Source organism: Pygocentrus nattereri, chromosome 1 (assembly GCF_015220715.1).
Source record: "Pygocentrus nattereri isolate fPygNat1 chromosome 1, fPygNat1.pri, whole genome shotgun sequence".
NCBI classification, from domain to species: Eukaryota; Metazoa; Chordata; class Actinopteri; order Characiformes; family Serrasalmidae; genus Pygocentrus; species Pygocentrus nattereri.
In genome coordinates, this window is record NC_051211.1 from 21982205 (window position 1) to 22002832 (window position 20628).

General features: G+C 35.9%; 1 protein-coding gene across 2 annotated transcripts; it reads left to right on the plus strand.

Annotated features, from left to right (window-relative positions):
• Nucleotides 1-211: 211 nt before the first annotated feature.
• Nucleotides 212-19467, plus strand: LOC108443843 (cytosolic phospholipase A2 gamma-like). Of its 2 annotated transcripts, none has more exons than XM_017724716.2 (14): nucleotides 212-265; nucleotides 1928-1952; nucleotides 2046-2154; nucleotides 4162-4304; nucleotides 6490-6691; nucleotides 8636-8741; nucleotides 8866-9006; nucleotides 11553-11630; nucleotides 11772-11909; nucleotides 13485-13628; nucleotides 14983-15069; nucleotides 17099-17253; nucleotides 18500-18665; nucleotides 18780-19467. In XM_017724716.2, the coding sequence occupies exons 2-14, from the start codon at nucleotides 1930-1932 to the stop codon at nucleotides 18950-18952; spliced, it is 1665 nt and encodes a 554-aa protein (XP_017580205.1). In that variant the 5' UTR covers nucleotides 212-265; nucleotides 1928-1929; the 3' UTR covers nucleotides 18953-19467. The 2 variants fall into 2 exon arrangements, with proteins under 2 accessions (XP_017580205.1, XP_017580206.1); XM_017724717.2 differs by having other exon boundaries at nucleotides 11775-11909.
• Nucleotides 19468-20628: the final 1161 nt, after the last annotated feature.

Here is a 20628-nt window from a genome sequence, read left to right on the forward strand (position 1 = left end):
TGGTACAGTGTTGTTCAGTATCATATATTTCTCTGGTTTTGCTTATTCTCTTGTATTAATTTCCATGCCCACCACACTCACTCAGTATGAATTACTAATTTCAAAAGAAAGTCATGAAACCTGTTCCACTGTTATTGCGACATTGACAGTCCAATATTTCCTCCCACGTCATGTCCTCTCATGCACACTCACTATAAATTCACAGTCTCTAGAAAGCCCTCATAGTTTAATGTTTGCTTAAGGACTTCAGCATCTACAAGTGCAGGTATGTACTTTTCATTAGTCTATTTTATGCTGGCAGCAGTTATCTGCCACTCACCTACTTAAGAATGACCATATGTAATATAGTCTTTCATCGTGATTAAAGCATGATTACATTCTACTATTTCATTCATTACCAGTAAAAAAAATCATTCACTATGCATTAATTTGTTTTCCAAGTTGTTTTGTAGTAAAAATGTTATCCACCCAGGTAGAAATGGCATAGCCAGTCTGTTGATTTAAAGGTCTTGAATCATCTGCTTTTAGCTTGTATCATATATAATATAAATATAGTTATGAAAGCTAAAATCAGAAACATGCACACTGATAATGAACATGGGCCTAGAATACAACCCTGTAGAACACCATAATGGTATGATTTCCTTAGAGTTTGACAGAGACTAAATATATTCTTCCTTTAAGATATATATTAAACCACTTTAAAACAGTCCTTTAAATACAGATACGTATAGATTACAGTTTGGATGAACTTTATGTCAACATCACAGAAACCATATACACATAAGAAATAAAATATTTTAGAAATACATAAATCAAAGCACAGAGGAAAAAGTTACAATATTTATAATAGAGTCATATAATACAATCAAGACAGAGGATTGCTGTGTACAAGAAAAATATATGTCTTTTATGGTTTTATTTGAACAAAGACAGAGAGTTTGGATGTTGAATGTTTGGAGGGACAGAGTTCCAGAGGTGTGGAGCAAATCTGGAAAAAACAATTTATTTAGTCATCTACTTTGTTTATCAATGATTGTTTTACTATGATATATGCTCTGGAACCTGATTATTTAGCATAGTGTAAATGCTACATTCTGAATAAAACTGGTCAGAAGTTCAATTATATTATATTATATTATATAACACTCATTATAACACAACAAGTAAGACTATCTCAGATTTGTTTTTACAAATTATGTTGGAATTCAACAGATAAACAAGACCAGTTCTTGATCTTTCAAAGCAATAGCAAGGGTTTCAAAGATGGGAAAATAACTAATGAAAAATACCAAACAGTTCAAGGTGTAGAAGTTATCCTGTGGAGCAGTTTCACTAATGAGAATAATACCATTTCTCAACTAACAATTTCCTGCTAAAGGTTTCATTTCTTTTCTCTCTCTCTCTCTTTTATTTTGGGTAGCGTTTAACAGGGCGTCAAAATGTTCCTTAACACTTAACTTGCATTTGAGAATGTGTCACTCCTTAAGCTATTAAGTTGGCAAAGTTTTATTGAATACTTTGATGAACTAAGAATAACTCAGCCAGATTGCATTGGTGTCCCTGTATTTAATGAATAATATGTGTAATGTTGGCGACATTGTGGCAGGATGCAAGTGTGAGTTGCTTTTATTAAAACACAATTCAGAGTTCACAAATACAGGGGCAGAGGTGAGTGGGACATATAAATCCAGTACAAGGCAAAACAAAGCAAACAAGAACTAAACAAAAAACAAAACAGCAACAGGATATAAAGGCACACAGCCCTAGGAAACCAGCAAAAAGGCAAACAAAGACCAGGACAAAGAGTGAATGGATGTTACAGTATGCCTTAGTATGTAATTATGCAAGGATTTTAATAAATTAGTCACACGGTATAAATTTTTACAAAATCTCACATTTTCTCTTTTCAACTCCTTTTTTTCAGACATGGACCAGATGAATTCTGAAAGGTATTTTTTTTTGCTGTAATAAGGTATTAGCTGTTTATTACTTCTACTACAGACTTTTCAACTTAAACCATTATTGTGCAATGTGTGTGGCAGTGATGTGAGAATTGGTCACTCTCTGAGTGAAGCAGAGAGGCAGCATTTGGCCCAAAGGAGAAAAACTGTTCTACAATGCCTAAATCAGCTTGGAATATCCTGCAGTGAGGTAAATCATATTCATCAACATATAACCTTCAGGGCCAGATTTAAGAACCATGTGTATTGTCATTTGCACAGAGACAATATTGTCCGGATGACACACTTTGAGGCAATTTTCATTTGTATGTCTTTTCTGTTAGAGTTAGAGTCTTTCATTTGTGTTAGTATTAAAAAATATGCAATTTTGCTTATTAGTTTACATAAGCAAAACACACCAGGATGCTAATTTGTATAATCTCTAATCTCCTCCTTTAAAATCTAAATCCAGTAAGTCAGGCATACTAAAACATAGGTGACTTACTGTGGACAAGCAAAAAAGCTTCTGTGTTTCTGTGTACACAAAATGTATTAGGCCCACTGCAAACATTTAGTGAATCTGAAATACCATGCTACAATTAACTATTGTGTAAAATGCTATGATGCTGCTATTATTGTTATATAACCCTGTTTTAAAAAAGTTGGGATGCTGTGCAAAATGTAAGTAAAAACAGAACGTAATGATGTGCAGATCATTCATACCATAGCTGCAAATCATTCATGTCATAAATGCAACCAGTTTAAAGACAACATATCAAATGAGAAATGTCATTGCTTTTGATGCCAACAACACATTTAAAAAACGTTGGGACAAAGGCATCCAAAGACTGGCAAACTTGTATACTGCTAAAAACACTGTATAACTAATTAGGTTCATTGTTAACATTTTTCTAACTTGGTTGTGTGTAAAAAGAACATCCCAGAGTCTTTCAGAAGTTAAGATGGGGAGATGTTCACCACTCTCTAAAAGGCTGTGGCCACAAATAGTGTAAGAATTGAAGAATAATATTTCTGAATGTAAAATAGCAAAGAACTCTGGGATGTTATCATCTAAGGTACATAACTTCATTAGAAGACTCAGAGAGTCCAGAGAAATTTCTTTATGTGTAAGACGGAAAATCAATATTCGATGGACATCATCTTCAGGCCTTCGTGTGGCACTGCATTAAAACTAGACGTGATTCTTTATTATATATCACTGCATGTGATCAGTCATGGGCTGGAGGTTAGGGAACCGGCCCTGTGACCGGAAGGTCGCTGGTTTGATCCCCAGTACCAACGGTTCATGACTGAGGTGTCTTTGAGCAAGACACCTAACCCCCAACTGCTCCCTGGGTGCTGTGGATAGGGCTGCCCAAAGCTCCGGGCAAGTGTGCTCACTGCCTCCTAGGTGTGTGTGTGTGTTCACTAGTGTGTGTGTGGTGTTTCACTGCCCAGATGGGTTAAATGCGGAGGTGAAATTTCCCTGTTGTGGGACTAATAAGAGTCTCTTAATCTTAATCAGGAACACTTCTGAAAACAATAGTCTTTGAATACAGTTCATTGGTGCATCTGCAAATGCAAGTTAGAACTGTACCATGCAAAGAAGAAGATATATATAAAATGGATCCAGAAACACCACCACCTTCTCTGGGCCCAAGCTCTTTTAAGATGGACTGAGGCGAAAGGGCAAAGTGTCAGACAAATGAAAATTTTTAATTCTTTTTGATAACCATGGACTAAAGGTTCTCCAGGCTAAATAGGAGAGGGACAATCCACCTTGTTATCATTGTCCATGATTGTGTAGGGGTGCATTAGTGCACATGGCATGGGTGACTTACACATCTGTGATGGCACCATCAATGCTTTTGTTTTTTAAATATGTTGCTGGCATTAAATTCAACATGGACATATTTTTCATAAAACAATAAAATTTATCAGTTTCAATATTTGATATGTTGTCTTGGTACTATTTTCAGTTAAATGCAGGGTTCAAATGATTTGCCGATCACTGCATTCTCATTTTATTTATATTTTGTGCAACATTTTTTGGAAATGACGTCATAGATAATTACTTATTTGAGTTTGTAAGTTTACTCTGAACTAGATGCATTATGAAAAACTACATTAGTATAGCAACACTTGTAATGTGTAATGCAATAGAAGCAGAGCTGTTGTTTGTTTCAAGTGTTTAGGTTTTGTGTTTTAATGATTACAGGATAAGATGCCTAACATCGCAGTGCTGGGCTCTGGAGGTGGTTTGAGAGCTATGATTGGACTGCTGGGGTCACTGTGTGAGCTGAAAAAAGATGGACTGCTGGACTGCATCATGTACCTGTGTGGAGTTTCAGGATCTACCTGGTACAGATCCATACCATATATTTCTATTAGTTATTTAGGTCCATACATTTACACTAAATAATACTATATTTTAAAGAATACATATTTAGGCTTTATGAAGTGGTTTATGTGCTTTACAGTGGATGGTTCAGTTTGTAGCCAGGTCTGCTGTTTATTAAGTGTATTAGCTTACTCTGTTGATTATGTACAGAAGATAATGATAGATGGTGACACTATGCTAAGGCTGCTTGAAATCATATATAATATATTATATATATTATATAATCAGTATAATATCAGTAGAGCACATTGAATGTGATCCTTTACATAGCTAAAATAACAAGTTTGATGTTTACAGTGGATACCATGCTGTTGGTTTGTTTATCTATTTGGAAGAAATTTGAGGAAATATAATTTTCATCTAATCATGGTAAGCAAATATTCTCCAAATACTGCTTTTTAAAGCAGTGGAATTTGGCCAGAGTTAGCATCAAAGTGCCATGTCTTCATCCCTTTTATCCAGACAAATGATATATTTATACAATTTTAAAGATGTGGCATTTGATTCATACAGATTTGCTGCTTGTGATCGTTTGAGAGTGTCCTGTTTCTCTATGTCCTGAATAGAAAACCAGTTTCAGCCTCATCTTTCTAGCTTTGCCACATACACAAAAGTTTGATGCAGTTGATAAATATTACATAAATCACTATCAAGATGGTTCATCCAAAGCATTTCTTCATCACACATTATTTGGATGGTCCACTATAGTCTACAAATACTTAAATCGTTAACAAACTTTCTGCTATATTCAGTTTATTAACAGACAGTGGTTAGGATTGAGGGAAGTTAGGGTTAGGTTTAGGGTTAGAAGTAGGGATAGATTTAATAAACTCTTTCACACTGAACTTGTAGGGCAGTTGCATGTAATATATACAGTATTTAGTTGAAGGTTACTTATAAACAGACTGAGCATTTCCAAAGCATCTACAGTGGACCATCCAAATAAAGTTTACCCATTACTTTACTGGGCTCTCTGACTGATAAAAATTTACCTACTTTCATCATTGTGTAAAGTTAGCCAATGAAACAGTTGAAATCTTTGTATTTATTGCATTTACATAGAGGGTCATGGGAAGTGGGGGTGCTGAGGGTGCAGCAGCATCGCCTGATTTCAGGGTGGGTTAGATGCTACTTCTTAAAATGACTTTTAAAAAAAGGACTGAACTTGAAACTAATGGGAATGACCTATATCTGCTTGTTTTAGAGTGGATTTTGTATTTTTGCTTTGTGTTTATTTATTTTAAAAAACAGCAATAGCCATGCACACCAAATTGCTTTTCTCGCCCTCTGCTGGCTGCTTTGGGGGCACTTCACTAAAACACATGGAGGGTGTGTGTGAAAGAGGCAAAGTGTGTAAAGAGCAATAGCTTTTTTTTTTACTTTACATACATTTTATCAACCTTTATCTCTCCAGCTTGGTGTGTGTTTGAGTGTGTGAATTTGTTACCATGTCTCACATCAGCAACGTGATTAAACATCACTCAACTCATTTGCACAAAGTTCAAGAGAGAGAGAACCTAGGGTGTAAGATCAAAACTCACTTTTTTCCTTCTTACCTTTAAGGCTTCTATAAATTTCCCTTTAGTAAAGATTCCCTTTGCATGTGATAATTTCATCTTTGAAAAGTGCTTCCAATGTTGACTCTTGTTTCAGCAAGTGTTTGTTTTTGCCCTACAGTTCTAAAACCAGCCCATGTAGTTTTCCTAGCTAAGGAAACTGAGATGGGGTGGAGTAAATAAGTACATAAGTATACACAAGTATACTTATGCTGATGTCATTTCTAAAACATACAACTTATTATGTTGAGCAAGTTTACTAGGTGTATTAGTAAGCATTACATCGGTGAATGCAGTTTAATCACAAGCACAACTGTAAAATATAACAGCTTTTCTCATGAACCTTTGGTTTGAACTTCTTAACTTTCCATAATGCCCATGAACATGGAACAGAACAAAAATTCATGGACATATGCTGATAAAACTGTTAAAAATGTTATTAAAGTGTTTCACAATTTATCCATAACTGTGATGCTCTGGAAAATAATCTTCATTTTGTAGTTCATGGTGAGAAGCATTTTTGCTCATTGTGGAAACTTTTTCTGTGTATTAATAACACAAAACATGTTTCCCCGTCTGTTCTCTGAAGGTGCATGGCGTCATTATATAAAGAACTGGGCTGGTCCACCAAACTGGAGACTGTGAAAGAAAACATTGTCAAAAGGCTTGCTGACGGCAGGGTCAGTTGGTTGAAAAGGGGTCTAAAACTGACAAAATATTATTCAGAAAAACACAATTTCAGCCTGACGGATGTGTGGGCAGCGCTGATTGTGTCTCACATGGTGAAAGAGGTAAGAATAAATCATAACTCCTCATACTTTCACGCAAATCCACATAAACATTGGTTCAAAAAAATAATGTAATATTTAAAGAGTTCTACTTTTCAGTTCTGGTATTAACCCAAAGCTGGTCCTGACCTCTCTGGGCTCTAAACTAAATTATGAGATGGTCTCCTGCCATGTAAACCATTTGCAATTGCCATACAGCCACACTTGGCACCTCAGTGCTCCCACTACAGTCCTCACTCCTTTAAAACAGTTTGCTCCATCTGTCAGTCTAAGAATAAGTATCTATAGTGCTATTATGAGTTTTATCAGCTGCATATGCCAATTCAAACAGGCTCCCCCAGATTTTCATTTGTAATGTTTTTTAAAATATTATGTAAATTTTCTGTAAATTTTAGTCTTTATACTATAGCATGGCTGAATACTTGGTAGTGTTTAGAGAGATGCATCTATGTTGTCCAGTTAATCAACATTTTTTTAATGATTTAATATTTAATTAACAGTCAGTGTCAGCCTGTTGCTTTCCATTTCACTTTAGTTGTAAGTAAACCTTGACCGAGACACTAGATAATCATTGTTCTGTTTTAAAACAATGTCCACCTATCAGGACCTTTTCATTTCGCCCATTTCTGAACCAGTTTGGGCTCCACAGAGGCAGCTGTTGCAAAGTGCAAGTTTCATTTCGTGCACACACATATAAACACGTGTTTATGTGCAAAGCAGTTATCCTTTCTCAGCTGCTGCGTATAAATACAGGTTGCCACATCTTTGCAACCTGTTGCCACAGGTTGTGTTCATCAGATGTAACAAATAGTTATACTTCAGTCTTACTTTTTTGTTAATTACTTACTTTAAACTTGTTGAGAAGAGAACACACGAGAGATTTGATGTACTGTAAAATTAGTGGCAAGCTAATAACAGCCACTACAACAAGCTGTGCAAATTATATACATTTCTAAGGGGTGAATTTGTGTATTGCTGGTGAAGGCCGTACCACTCTGAGAATGCCTGATCTTGGAAGCTAAACAGTGTCGGGCCTGGTTAGTAGTTGGATGGGAGACCACCTGGGAATATCAGGTGCTGTTTTTAAGTTGGATTGGGGCAGTCATGAGCTGGAGGTTAGGGAACTAGCCTTGTGACTGGAAGGTCGCCTTGTTCGATCTCCTGAGCCGACAGTATGTGGCTGAAATGCCATTGATTGAGGCACCTAACCCCCAGCTAGCATCCATTGGCACCATGGATAGGGCTGCCTACCACTCTGGGCAAGTGTTCTCACTGTCCCCAGTGTGTGTGTGCATTCACTAGTGTGTATGTGGTGTTTCACTGCATGGATGTGTTAAAATGCAGAGGTGAATACTGCACTTCATTGCCTTTGTACCTGTACTTATAGATAACCTTCTCAGCATTCTTGAGTGATTTGACCACAAACAAAAAAAGGATAACCAATGATTTTGTCATATATTAGGTAAAGCCAGCACTGCTATTTTTATGGAAAACAGCATTTCAAATAAAAAGGAATGACTCTGATTTGTTTGCTAGAATGTAGATTGAATCTCAAGTATGCTAGCTAGCACATTAGCTAATCTAACTTTAAGTTCTGTAAGTTATAGTTCACACTACTTTAACTTTTACTAATACCTGAGCTGGACTAGCTATTACATTAGCTACCTGCTATGCACACTACTAGTGTGCAATTACAACTGTATTGCTTCTTTCCTTTAAACACAACATTTATTGTGTGTAGCATTTCATTTCTGTTCATCAGACTCTTCATGTTTCACTAGTATCTTTTTTATTAATAATGAAAGGCTAGCTATGTGAAGTTGTGCTGATTATGTCATTTCTAATGGAAAAACTATAAATTGCATTACAATAGAAAACAACACAAAAATCTGTGGTCCCAAACTTTTTGACCCCACTGTTAGAGTCTGAATTTTCTGTATTTCACAGATTGATGAACACAGACTCTCAGAGCACAGGGGCAACTACACCAAGGACCCGTATCCCATTTACACTGTCATTGACAAGCAGTGTAAATATGACAAACTGAATGCAGGTAATTTATTGTGTGTGTGTGTGTGTGTGTGTGTGTGTGTGTGTGTGTGTGTGTGTGTGTGTGTGTGTGTGTGTGCGCATACGGAAAAATGGAAATCTTACAGTAATATTTATTTTTTTTATAGATCCTTGGTTTGAGATCACTCCAGATGAGTCAGGTTATTCTCTCACTGGAGCCTTTGTGGATTCCTCCTTTTTGGGAAGTCAGTTTGAGAATGGAAAGAAAATGATTGATCAGCCTGAGACTGACATGCTGTACCTACAAGGTAACAAACCCCATGTTGCAAACATATCAGAATTAATAGGTCACCAGTCATTTTTTAAAAAATAGAAAGACAAATGCATCACAAATCTAGAATTCAACAATAATACGCTTACGAGTTTTCAAGAATTAGTTGAGAACTTCAGTGTTGAGGAAAACCAATATTTCAAATATGACCAGTTAAATAAAAGCCAATCTTGATGTAACTATAAATGATCTCAATCCACCTGTGATTATTATCTGTAAAGATAATTTCATAATAACCATCTACTGTAAAGTTAGCGGGTTTTCCTATTGTCACAACCTTCGTGTTCTCATTGTGAGCTGAACACATTCTCTCTCTCTTTTTCTTATAATTTCTTATAATCTTTCTTATGTTTCTGATTTCCTACTATCAGTCTCATCACCATATGAAAGGGCGTTGACATTTTGGCATTTGGTACTTTACAGGCTGGTATTAAGGGGGTAATAATATAATAATATTATGGTAACTTGCTGTAATAATAATATACTAGTAGAATATTGGTCACAAGCCATGCTACCCTAAATACGGCATGCTATTAATTAATAACTAATATGTTAAGATGAAGAAAATTTGTTGTATAAGTATAAACGTGGCGTGTTTTGAGTTTTTAACTAGTTTCTGAGTCTTTTGCTGATTGGCCCATATGCATGTCTAGCCCCCCTTTAAGGCTGCTCAAGCACCCCTAAATGAAGTCCCAGCACCCTTAAAAATAAAACAAAAAAGTTTGTCTCTGATAAGCAAATGTTATGATCCACTTTCTCTCTTCTGCTCTTCCCCCGCCCCGCTCTCCCAGAAGTGTGTGTGTGCAGAATTCGAGTGAGAAAAGCTATTGTGCCATTGGGAGGCCTATGCGTTGATATTAAAGCCAAGGTGTTAGACTGGTACTGTCTGTATGCATATTAGCTAATTAATGTTACAGAATGAAAGAAGATATTATGAGACCAAAAAAACTGGGGGGCTGGTCTCATTGAACACTCATCACACCCTAAAGCTCTGATCCTAGAACCACCCCTGGTTTGGTCTGTAATTTGTAACAGAGTAACAGTATTTTATTAACAGGTAACACAGAAGAAATGTGTGGTGTTGCATCTTTCATCCCTGATTCAGTGTGTGATTCAGTATGTTTACCTCATTTACTCCTGAGTAATTGCACTTGCTTGTAGTTGAGCCCACGTGTTAAAGTAATAGTACACCCATAGAAGATAATTGTTATTATCTTAATTGTTATTGTCTGTAATTGTGAAATTATATTGTATCAAAAGGAAAACGTTCATTTTATGAAAAAGTAATTTGAGTTTGTAACATTATTTACCATTGCATATTCAATGAGTAACTGTTACAATTACTAACGTATTATTTAGTTACAACTAGAATATCAACATGTCATTTTAGGCCAGTGGATCTTCTTACCATTAATATACAGGTTTATTGCTGTTTTGCTACTGCTACAATTACTGTTACTGTACTGGTACTGTTACAATGACTTATTAATTGGTGAAAACTAGAAAATTAGCAAGTAATTGTAACTATAATGTTAACATATTATTACTCACTTAATACCAATGTGTCTACGTTCTACTGATCTGTCTTTCACTTGTGCTTATCGTATTAAATATTAAACATGTAGATTAAAGAAGTATTCCTACCTACTTTGCTGAATGACCATCATGACTGAATGACTGTTGTGACTGAATATTTCAATTGCAATGTCACTTAATGTACGTGAGGCACTGTTAGCCCTTTGGAGCCCTTTGGAGTCAAAAAGCATTAAAAATAGTTTGACAGCAATGTAAACACATTTTCTTATTCTGTGTATGACTGGCCTTATAATTAGCAAAGTATTGAACAACAGATCATCAAAATTCTTGTGAAAGACAGACGCATTGGCAAATCGCTGAGAGAGAATGAGGTGCTTTTGGTAACAAATTTGGATGCACCAGACCTGAAATTTCACTTTACACAAAGCCTCGTTTGCATACATAAAAATTGCCTTTATTTCAAGAATGTTAAAATGTTAAAAAGGCTGTTACTAAACAATAGATATTCACATTGCCTTCAAGGAAACTTAATATTGGTACATCAGAATAAATAACTTTTTTAACATACACCTACACCTGTGTAGCATTACTGAGTCAGGAGAAAAAAGTGCTAAAATGTGGCGTGCATGTGCTGCTGCATTCATCCTGAAATACTCATTTAGAAGTGAGAGATGTGGGGTCCCATTTTCACAAGTTTTTCAAACCAAGTCATAGTTCTACAGAGTCGGAGAACTGAGAACGTTTGGACTGTGGGCTTATATAATTGGTGTTGTGACCATCTAATAGTGTAGTCAGTGGTGAGGAATGTTCAAGACTACGTTTAATCCATTTACAAGTTTTCTCACTGCTGTTATTTGTTGTTATTATTTAATTTTATTATTATTTATTTGACCCGCGACCCTGACGGAGAAGCAGCTTAGAAAATGGATGGATGGATTATTTATTTTATTATTTTATTTTGTTATTATTTGTTTGGAATTTGTACAGGTCTATGTGGCAGTGCCATCGCAGATACGGAAGAGAACCTTAAGTACCTCTATGAGGCACTAAAACACCTAATTACAGGTATGAACCTCTCTCTGTTTAACAATCTTCTCATTTATTCCAGTTTTATTGAGTCTAAATCTTTTTGTTAATATAAAATGAGGTTGTGTTGTGCAAGGTTGGAACAAAAACTTTATTTATTTTTTTGGCATTTTTCCAAAGAAGAGAGTCACGAACGACAAACACCAGATGTGAGCAGTAGTAGCAAGATGCTCTTAACACTTGTGGAACTGAATCTTTGTGTGTTAAGAAAGGAGGATCCTACAGTTTACCTCCAAGCCATAAAGAAGCTGCTGAAAGGTTGTATTCACCAACACACACATGATAGTCTAACTGCTTATTCTCTTATCACCAGTTTGAACCACTTACCCTTTTGATCTTTCATTCAAAATACTAACAACATCTAGAACTTTATTTAAGGTAAAATGATTGAAAGAAAAAAATAATCTTGTTATGAACTAAATATTTTTCTTAAATTTATGTATGTCACAATTTTTGTCACCCCCAGACATTCTTAAGAGTGAAATCATAATATATCCCCATTCATATTTTCCATTCATATTTTATGGTAAAGTTCACTTGAGTGATTAGGGATACCTAAATGATGAGTCATGGCCTGTTTAACTATGGAATATATATGAGATGAAACACAAGCCAAATTCCCTCAGTCATCCATCATTATGCAAATTACCAGAGAATACATGTACAACAAAAGGTTGCTGAGCTGCACAAATCAAGAAATAAGGAAATAGCTAAACAGCTGAAAATCCACATTTCCAATATCAGGATATAAATGAGGAAGTTGAAGTCAACTGAAGACAATAAGAATCTGTCAGGAAGAGGACGTATGCCTATACTGACCACAGTGAGGAGGATGGTTCAAGTGGATGAGGAATCACAGGTCAATCAAGGATAACAGATGGGGAATTGCAAAAATCACTTGAGGTCTTGCGGTCAGAACATCTCCCAAACTATAATCAAACACCACATATATAACCACAAATTGATGATGGATCTGTGATACCATAGGCTTGCTTTTCTTCCAAAGGTCCTCGACAGTTTATTTGGATAAATAGAATCACAGACGTACCCGTAGAAATAAAATCAAAATCTGACTGCCTCAGGCAGGAAGCTCAAACTGGGCAGGCCAGAGTTTGGATCTTTCAGCAGGATCAATCCTTGTACTTCAAATAAGATTTATGTTAATATTTTGTTAATGTTTTCCCCATGTTTACCAGGGGTGCCAATACCTGTGGAGAGCACTTTATATATAAATAAATAAATATAAGTGCACTGACTGAGCAGCTTTCTGTAGCGCTTAACAAAGTTGTAGAACACTTGTTTAGAGATCCTGGATCTTGGATCTCACCAGATTCTTGGGCTAAACACTCCTGATATTTACAGAAATTCCCAGAAATTCATCCCACTGATTTTCACTAAAGCCCCTTGAATACTAGCAGAAAAATAGCCCCAAAGCATGCTCCACCACCATATTTGACAGTGTGTAACTTTAATATCAAAGGGTTGATCCAAAAACACTGTCGAAAAATCAGAAATTTTTTAATCAGAAATTCAGTGATGCCAAGCATTGAACATGTAATGTGAATTGGTTGGAGTCCGGGGTCATGTGACAAAGCGAGGGGTTCCGGGAATTGTAGTCTGAGATGGTCAGCTGTAGTTTAAGCCGGGCCAGACAGTGACGTGACACAGTGGGTTTCAGAAGATTTTCTTTTTTTTTTGGTCTCATCTGTGCAGTTCTACAACCTTCTGTCTCATTTGAGAGGACAGCTTTCTGGTTCAACCCATATTGATGGATGACAAAGGGATTTTATCTGGGTGCAACTCTCTTATATATCCCTCTCTCTTTATATAAAGATGGTGAAGCAGAACACAGGACTTTTTCGCTAGCGAAGCGGATGACATCAGAAGAGACGATCTCCAAAACAGAGTTGAAGGATTTAAACCTGCAAGTATGCAGTTCTGTCAAAAAAAGTTTTCAGGGGCACAGATTTGTGGATTGTAAGTAGAACTTTTATACCGATACATTTAACAAATATTACACCTCAGACTATTCTGTTGATTTAATTATACCAACTTACAAACCTAGTCTTAGTTCTGCATGTGCATTTCACTGAAACAGTTTTATATATCTGATATATATATCTTTTCTTGCATATTTTCTTTTTCCAACTACAAAGGTATTTCAGTTAATTTGATAATCCTGTAATGTTGTAATAAGAAAGACATTCAGTTATTCAGATTCAGATTCAGATTCCTTTATTGATCCCAGGGGGAAATTGCAGTTGTTACAGTTGCAGCCATTTATGTAAAAATAAACACTTTACTAATAATTTAAGACAATATAGAGAAATTTACAGTATGTACACAAGATTTAAGTACTTATGAATATAGTAAGGTGGCGGTGATTGTGATAGTAATATGAAACATCAGGTATAAAGCAGTTACAATTATTTAACTTATTTAAATTAGTTAGTGTTCTTCTGAGTTATTGCACACACAGACTCATAGAAGATCCTGAGCATAGTCCGGCAGATGTTGAAGGACCTCAGGCGCCTCAGAAAATAAAGACGACTTTGGCCCTTCCTGTAGAGGGTGTCAGTGTTCTTAGCCCAGTCCAGTTTATTGTCAATATATACACCCAGATATTTGTAATCATCCACAGTGTTCACACTGACCCCGCTGATGGACACAGGGGTCACCGATGCCTTGTCCCTCCTCAGGTCATGAGTCTTAACAAAATCAATGACCTTCTTGACAGCTGTAAGCGCATGTTTCAAATACAAGTGAGCAGGACAACTACTATAATCAAGAGCTATAATAACAATTTAGTAATACAATACTGTACTGTAATTTGATAAAACAGCTTTTACACATTTTCAGTAGTCTACTGGTAACTGTACTGAGAGCAATTCACTATAAAAATCTCAGTTGTGGGAAGCATTTCAATGACTTTATCAGTATTTGAAGTCCAAAGGCAGAATATATTTGTCATGATTGGCCCCTCCCGGTCCTGTCCATGTGTTCGTGTTTTGTTTTGGTCTAGTCCACATGTTTTCTTTGTTGTGGTTTCCAAGTCTGGCCCCTTGTTTTGTGAGTCCTGTTATTGCGTGTTAGTGTATATAGTCTTGGACTTGTTTGTTTGTTTGGTTGTATTTTGTTATGTCTGACTCTCGTGGTCTTGGTCTTGATTATTGGAACCTGGACTGGCTCGACCATGACCCTGGATTTGCCCACAATAAAAGTCGCTTATCTCAGCGCTCCTCGCTCCATGGCGTTACAATATTAGAAATCTGGAGTTAACTGTTTTTTAAAATGTATTTATTTATTTTTTTATTTAATCTTATTTCATCAGCATTTTGGCCTGCCATTGTGAAAGCCATCGAGAAAGCTACACATTGGACCTGGGGTACGACTTATGACTACCTCTACAAAATGAACGGTGAGAAACTACAATATATGTTAACTATTGTTATGTTAACTACAATATAGGGTTATACACAACCAAAAAAAGTAAAAAACAATAAAATTTCTCAGTTTCAACATTTCATATATACTATTTTCAATTAAATATAGGGTTTAAATTATTTGCACATCATTGAATTCAGTAACATTTTGCACAGCATCCCAACTTTTTTGGAAACTGGGTTGTAGAAACAGGAGTACACAAGGGACGATAAGGAGGGAGGTTTGGCACATACAAGAAGGATACTGCACATGCTAGACAAGCATGGCAAACAACAAGTAACAATAAATAAAGAAGTGGCACCAAACAGTACAGGTGTTTGGCAGTAAGGAATCAGGAAGATGGCAGTAATAACACTGCATTATGAATATACAGTGTAGCAAGTTTAGTACAATGTAAAACACTACTGGTGGCCTAATACTGTATACAGTAACAGTATAACCCTGCAATATGTAATATATACAGGTACATCTAAAACAAATTAGAATTTTTGTAAAAAAGTTTTACATTTTTGTTCATAATGTAATTAAAAAAGGTAAACTAAAAGGAATTGTATATTCATTACACGTAAATTGACATATTTCAAGCATTTTTTGTTTTAATGTTGATCAGTATGGCTTATAGGTCATGAAAATCAGAAATCCAGTATCTCAAATTATTGTAATATGTCATTGAGATTTGGAGTAAATTACTATTCAAGCAATATCAATACTGTGTATGTTTCAGTCTAGTTTAGCACACGCAACCACAATCATGGGGAAGGCTGTTGACATCACGGTTTTCCAAAAGATGATCATCAAGATCTTCCACAAGGAGGAAAAGCTGCGTAAGGCCATTGCTGAAATGGCTGGCTATTAGCAGAGTATTGCTTCGAAGCATATTAATGGAAAGTTGACTGGAAGGAGAAATGTAGTAGACAAAGGTGCACGAGTAACAGGGCTGACCACAGCCTTGAGATAATTGTCAAAAAATGTTGACTCATGAACTTGGGGGAGCTTCACAAGGAGTGGACTGAGGGTGTTGTCATTGCATCAAGAGCCACCATGTGCAGACATCTCCAGGAAAGGGGTTCTTTTCAGCTGAAAGCAAATTTGCATTTTCTTTAGAAATTAAGGCACAAGAGTCTGGAGGAAGAGTGAAGAGGTGTTCTGTGTGAAGTTTCCACAGTCTGTGGTGTTGGTCCACTGTATTTTATCAATTCCAAAGTCAACACATCTGTCTACTAGAAGATTTTAGAGCAATTAATGCTTCTACGTATCTGGTGACAAGCTTTATGGAGATGCCAGTTTCCTTTTCCAGCAGAACTAAGCACCTGCTCACAGTGCCAAAAGTACTACTAAATGGTTTGCTGACCATAAGATGACAGTGCTTGACTGGCCAGCCAACTCTCTGAAATTGAACCCTAATATTATCAGTAGGAAAAAGTTGAACATTTGTGTATTGTATGCCCTGTTCTGCTTGATCTCATGAAATATTTTAATAATTTGAGATACTGGATTATAGCCAGATAAGCCATACTGATCAAAGTGAAAACAAAATTTCTGAAATGTCACTTTACATGTAATGATTATAAAATATGATAGTTTACCTTTTTTAATAAAGATTTGAACAAAATGAACTTTTTCACAATATTTTTTTGAGATACAGTTAATCAGTGTTAGCTGTATGGCCTGGGAAAACAAGCTGTTCCTGAGCCGGGTGGTGCACACAGTGATGCTCCAGAAATTTTTACCAGAGGGAATAATGGGATGTGAATTGGGTGGAGCGCATCCGAGATGATAAACTGAGCCCTCACCCAACACTGGGGTGTATAAATGTCCAGAACTTGTGGAAGGTCTGTGTTTATGATTCTGGAAGCAGTTCTGACAGTTTTTTTGTAGGAGTCTGAGATCCTGGGCAGTCAAGAAAATAGGAGTGGAAAAACATAATTAATAGATGAACAGAATAATTAACCCATATGGCAGCTTTAAAATAATTACGGCGTATTGCTTGACTGTGTCAACAGTGGAAGACGTCCATTCCAGTGTCCTTGACTCAGAGAAGAGAGAATATGAAGATGCTGGACTGTTACTCAACTCACCTTATTTCTCAGTGCTGAGAAAAGAACGAGACATTGACCTCATCATTTCTCTTGACTACAGTGCAGGAAATCCCTTTGAGGTACTTTACACACACACACACACACACACACACACACACAGTGAAAACATAATATTGTGTAATCTTGGTCATATAGAGCTTGGGAATGTGATGTCATGACTTTACACACACACACACACACACACACGCACGCACGCGCACACACACACACACACACACACACACACACAGTGAAAACATAATATTGTGTAAACTTGGTCATATAGAGCTTGGGAATGTGATGTCATGACAGTGTTGTATGAGTGATCTGCCCCTGTGGCAGGGTTAGTCAATCTAGGCTGGTTCTGAATAGTTTAATGAATCTTTCTTTCTAACCTGGGTTCCTTAATTTTGGCTGATCTGCACCTAGTAAGTATTTGCAGAGCTGACTAGCATGAGGATATACATCACTATCATACCAAACATCAGAGCAAAATCAACGAAAACAGAGATAAAATCTCAGCTTTGTAAAGAGGTATTAACCAGGGGTGGCAAATTTAAGAGTAAGAGCACTGTTACTGTTACTGAAGAATCAATGCATAGTTTTTTGTAAGTTTTTGTGTAACTGAGTTAAGTTTTTGTTTATCTGCCATCACAAACTGAATCTTTTTTGTGATTTAACGTTAATCATTCTTTTATTATACTGAACATTTATCAAACATTTCTTAGTTCTACTGACGAAAGTTATATCGCAATAATTATCATTAACATTTTAGTGCCCAGGCCTAGATTCAATTTGTCTGTTAATTGTCCATTGTTAGCTTACTAAGGTGAAATACGCACAGTGTAGATCTATCTTTCCTTAGCACTTGTAACTATTGTTTGTTCAATCAGCTTCAAAGGCAAAGTCTATGAATAATATATCTTATTTTGTAATAATCCCATGATATTAAGGGGTTAAGTTACATATCAGTACTAAGATCACAGTGGGTAACTGAACAAGCTGTCAGTAAAGTAGTTAATGGACTACACAATGCAGAGAAAAAACAAAATAAACTAATGAAGAACTTTTTGAATAAAACAATGGAAAGCAATTTTATTTTAGGTGCACAAACATATTTTACATCAGTTCAGTCCTGACCAACACTTCACATCAACTTCTGTCATTTAAACTTTAAAGTAAACAAGTCATTCCTGGGTTGATCAGCAAAAACATATTCTTGAATTCATATGATTATATGAATATTATATATATATTATATATATATTATAGAGTATGTTTGTTGGGGTTAGAAGTAAAAAGAGTTGCCTTTTTTCTTTTTTGCAGACGGTGCTTCGTGCTGCTAAAACATGCAAAGAACTTCACATTCCTTTCCCTGAAGTTGTTGTACCAGCTGAAGATAGAGAACCACAGGACTTCTATGTGTTTAGAGGATATGGCAAAGCTCCAACTGTGATCCACATGCCTCTTTTCAATGCTGTCAACTGCAAAGGTAACTGCAGCAAACATTCTTGTATATAACTGGTTTCACTGTAATGTTAGTTTAATGTATAGATTATCAAGTCTCAGAAATGCAGCAGTGCTCTAAACATGTCTCTTTCCTCAGGAGAAGTTCAGAAGTGGAATAACACATATTCCACTTTTCAAATGAGCTACCATCGTGAAATGATCACAGCTCTTATGAAGAAAGCAGCTGAAAACATCAAAAACAACAAACACAAACTGCTCAAGGAGATTCAAAATGTCATAGATGGGAAGAAATCTTCCAAGCTTGGATAAATCCAACTGATGTGTGAAGAAAAATCACACTTCAAAAAATCTACATTCTTCAAAAATGTTCCAAATATCAGTCTTTTTGGACCTGAGTAGTCAGTAGGTTCTTTTCATGTGTTGGACAAATAACATAATAATCATTTTGGGTGTATCTGGCTTATATCTGCTTCATAATATGAGCTTTGGGTGCTTTTGTCTATCATTTTGATTTCACTTTGTTTCACTGGGATTGGAACTCAGTAATTTCATATCAAGCAAAAAGAGTTTCTTTTTCTTCCTCATGCTTCTTTTTCTTTCTCAATATCTGTGAGTCATGATCATTAATGATCCCCTGCTCTAGCCATACACTTTGTCTCACCCCTGCCCTACCAGTGCACTTCTCCTTCTGTTTCAACCATTGGCCTTTCAAGTATTCTGATGAGAGCTATGTGTATAGTGAGGCAGGGGCGAGTTGAGGGGGAAGCATGAGATATGCGCTGGCTCAGCACGAGGTAAGGGGAAGTGTCGGTTCATCTGACAACTGTAAGGGGGTTGGGGGGGGGGGTAAATCTAGGGTGTGTAAACCACTAAAGGTACAAAAGCAAGATACGCCGAGTATACTTTGAGCATTTGCATCTAGACTATATTCTGTGTGTAATTGCTCCCTTGCTGCAAGAATAAATACTTCAAAGACATCAGTGATCTCAGGCTGATTATTTAAAAGAATTTTTCTGTCTCATATATATATATATATATATATATATATATATATATATACAATGCTCAAACAAATAAAAGGGATCACTTAAACAACACAATATAACTCCAAGTAAATCAAACTTCTGTGAAATCAAACTGTCCACTTAGGAAGCAACACTGATTGACAATCAATTTCACAGCTGTTGTGCAAATGGAATAGACAACAGCTTGTAGCCACTGACTAAACCTCCTGGATGTTTTTAATAGCTTTGGAGTTTGCCTTTTGATACACAATATTGACAACAAAATGAAAGAAACAAGTCCAAATGCACTGTAAAAAAGGACTGGTCAGCTCTACCTAACAAATTTGATTATTAAAATAATCATTCATTCAAAGTATTTATTTAGGTTGAATAAAACCTGACAAAAAATTGTTACTACATGAAGTAATTTTTTTGGTAGATCGGAGGAGCCATTTTTTTACATTGTGCTGCTCTTATTTCTGCTTTCCTGTGTAAGGTAACCAACATGAAAATGTTTTATTACTTCAGTGTTTGAACCATAATACCACTAACATTAACATCTACTTTGCAAAAGTCATTCAAACTAATGAAACCCATAATCAACACTATCACTGTGTTATACTGTAAAAAGTGACTCGTCACATGTACCTAAAAAAATTACTTCATGTGGTACCAAGTTAACTAGTTTTATTCAACCTAAGTAAATACTTCATTACATATAGGGAGCACAGCAGTGGAGTGACATTTGCAGTTGCAGTTCTGCAATTAATATAGAATTATACTTTTGTAAGTTCTTATTGAATTACATGGATAGAATTACATGGATACCTCTTACTCATATTATTCACGTTGTGTATTAGTACACAAGGCTAATGGTTGAGTTATTTACTGAAATAATAACATTTTATAAAATAAATAAATAAAAACATGTTATAGTAATACTTTTGCTTGAGCATAGATTAAGGCTGCCCTATGCCTCTG

Bases quoted from the DNA above. Each gene is read 5' to 3' on its own strand.
- LOC108443843 (XM_017724716.2), top strand. From the start codon at position 1,930: ATGGACCAGATGAATTCTGAAAG. The intron at 2,155-4,161 runs GTAAATCATATT...TAATGATTACAG, and splicing joins TTGGAATATCCTGCAGTGAG to GATAAGATGCCTAACATCGC. The intron at 9,007-11,552 runs GTAACAAACCCC...GAATTTGTACAG, and splicing joins TGACATGCTGTACCTACAAG to GTCTATGTGGCAGTGCCATC.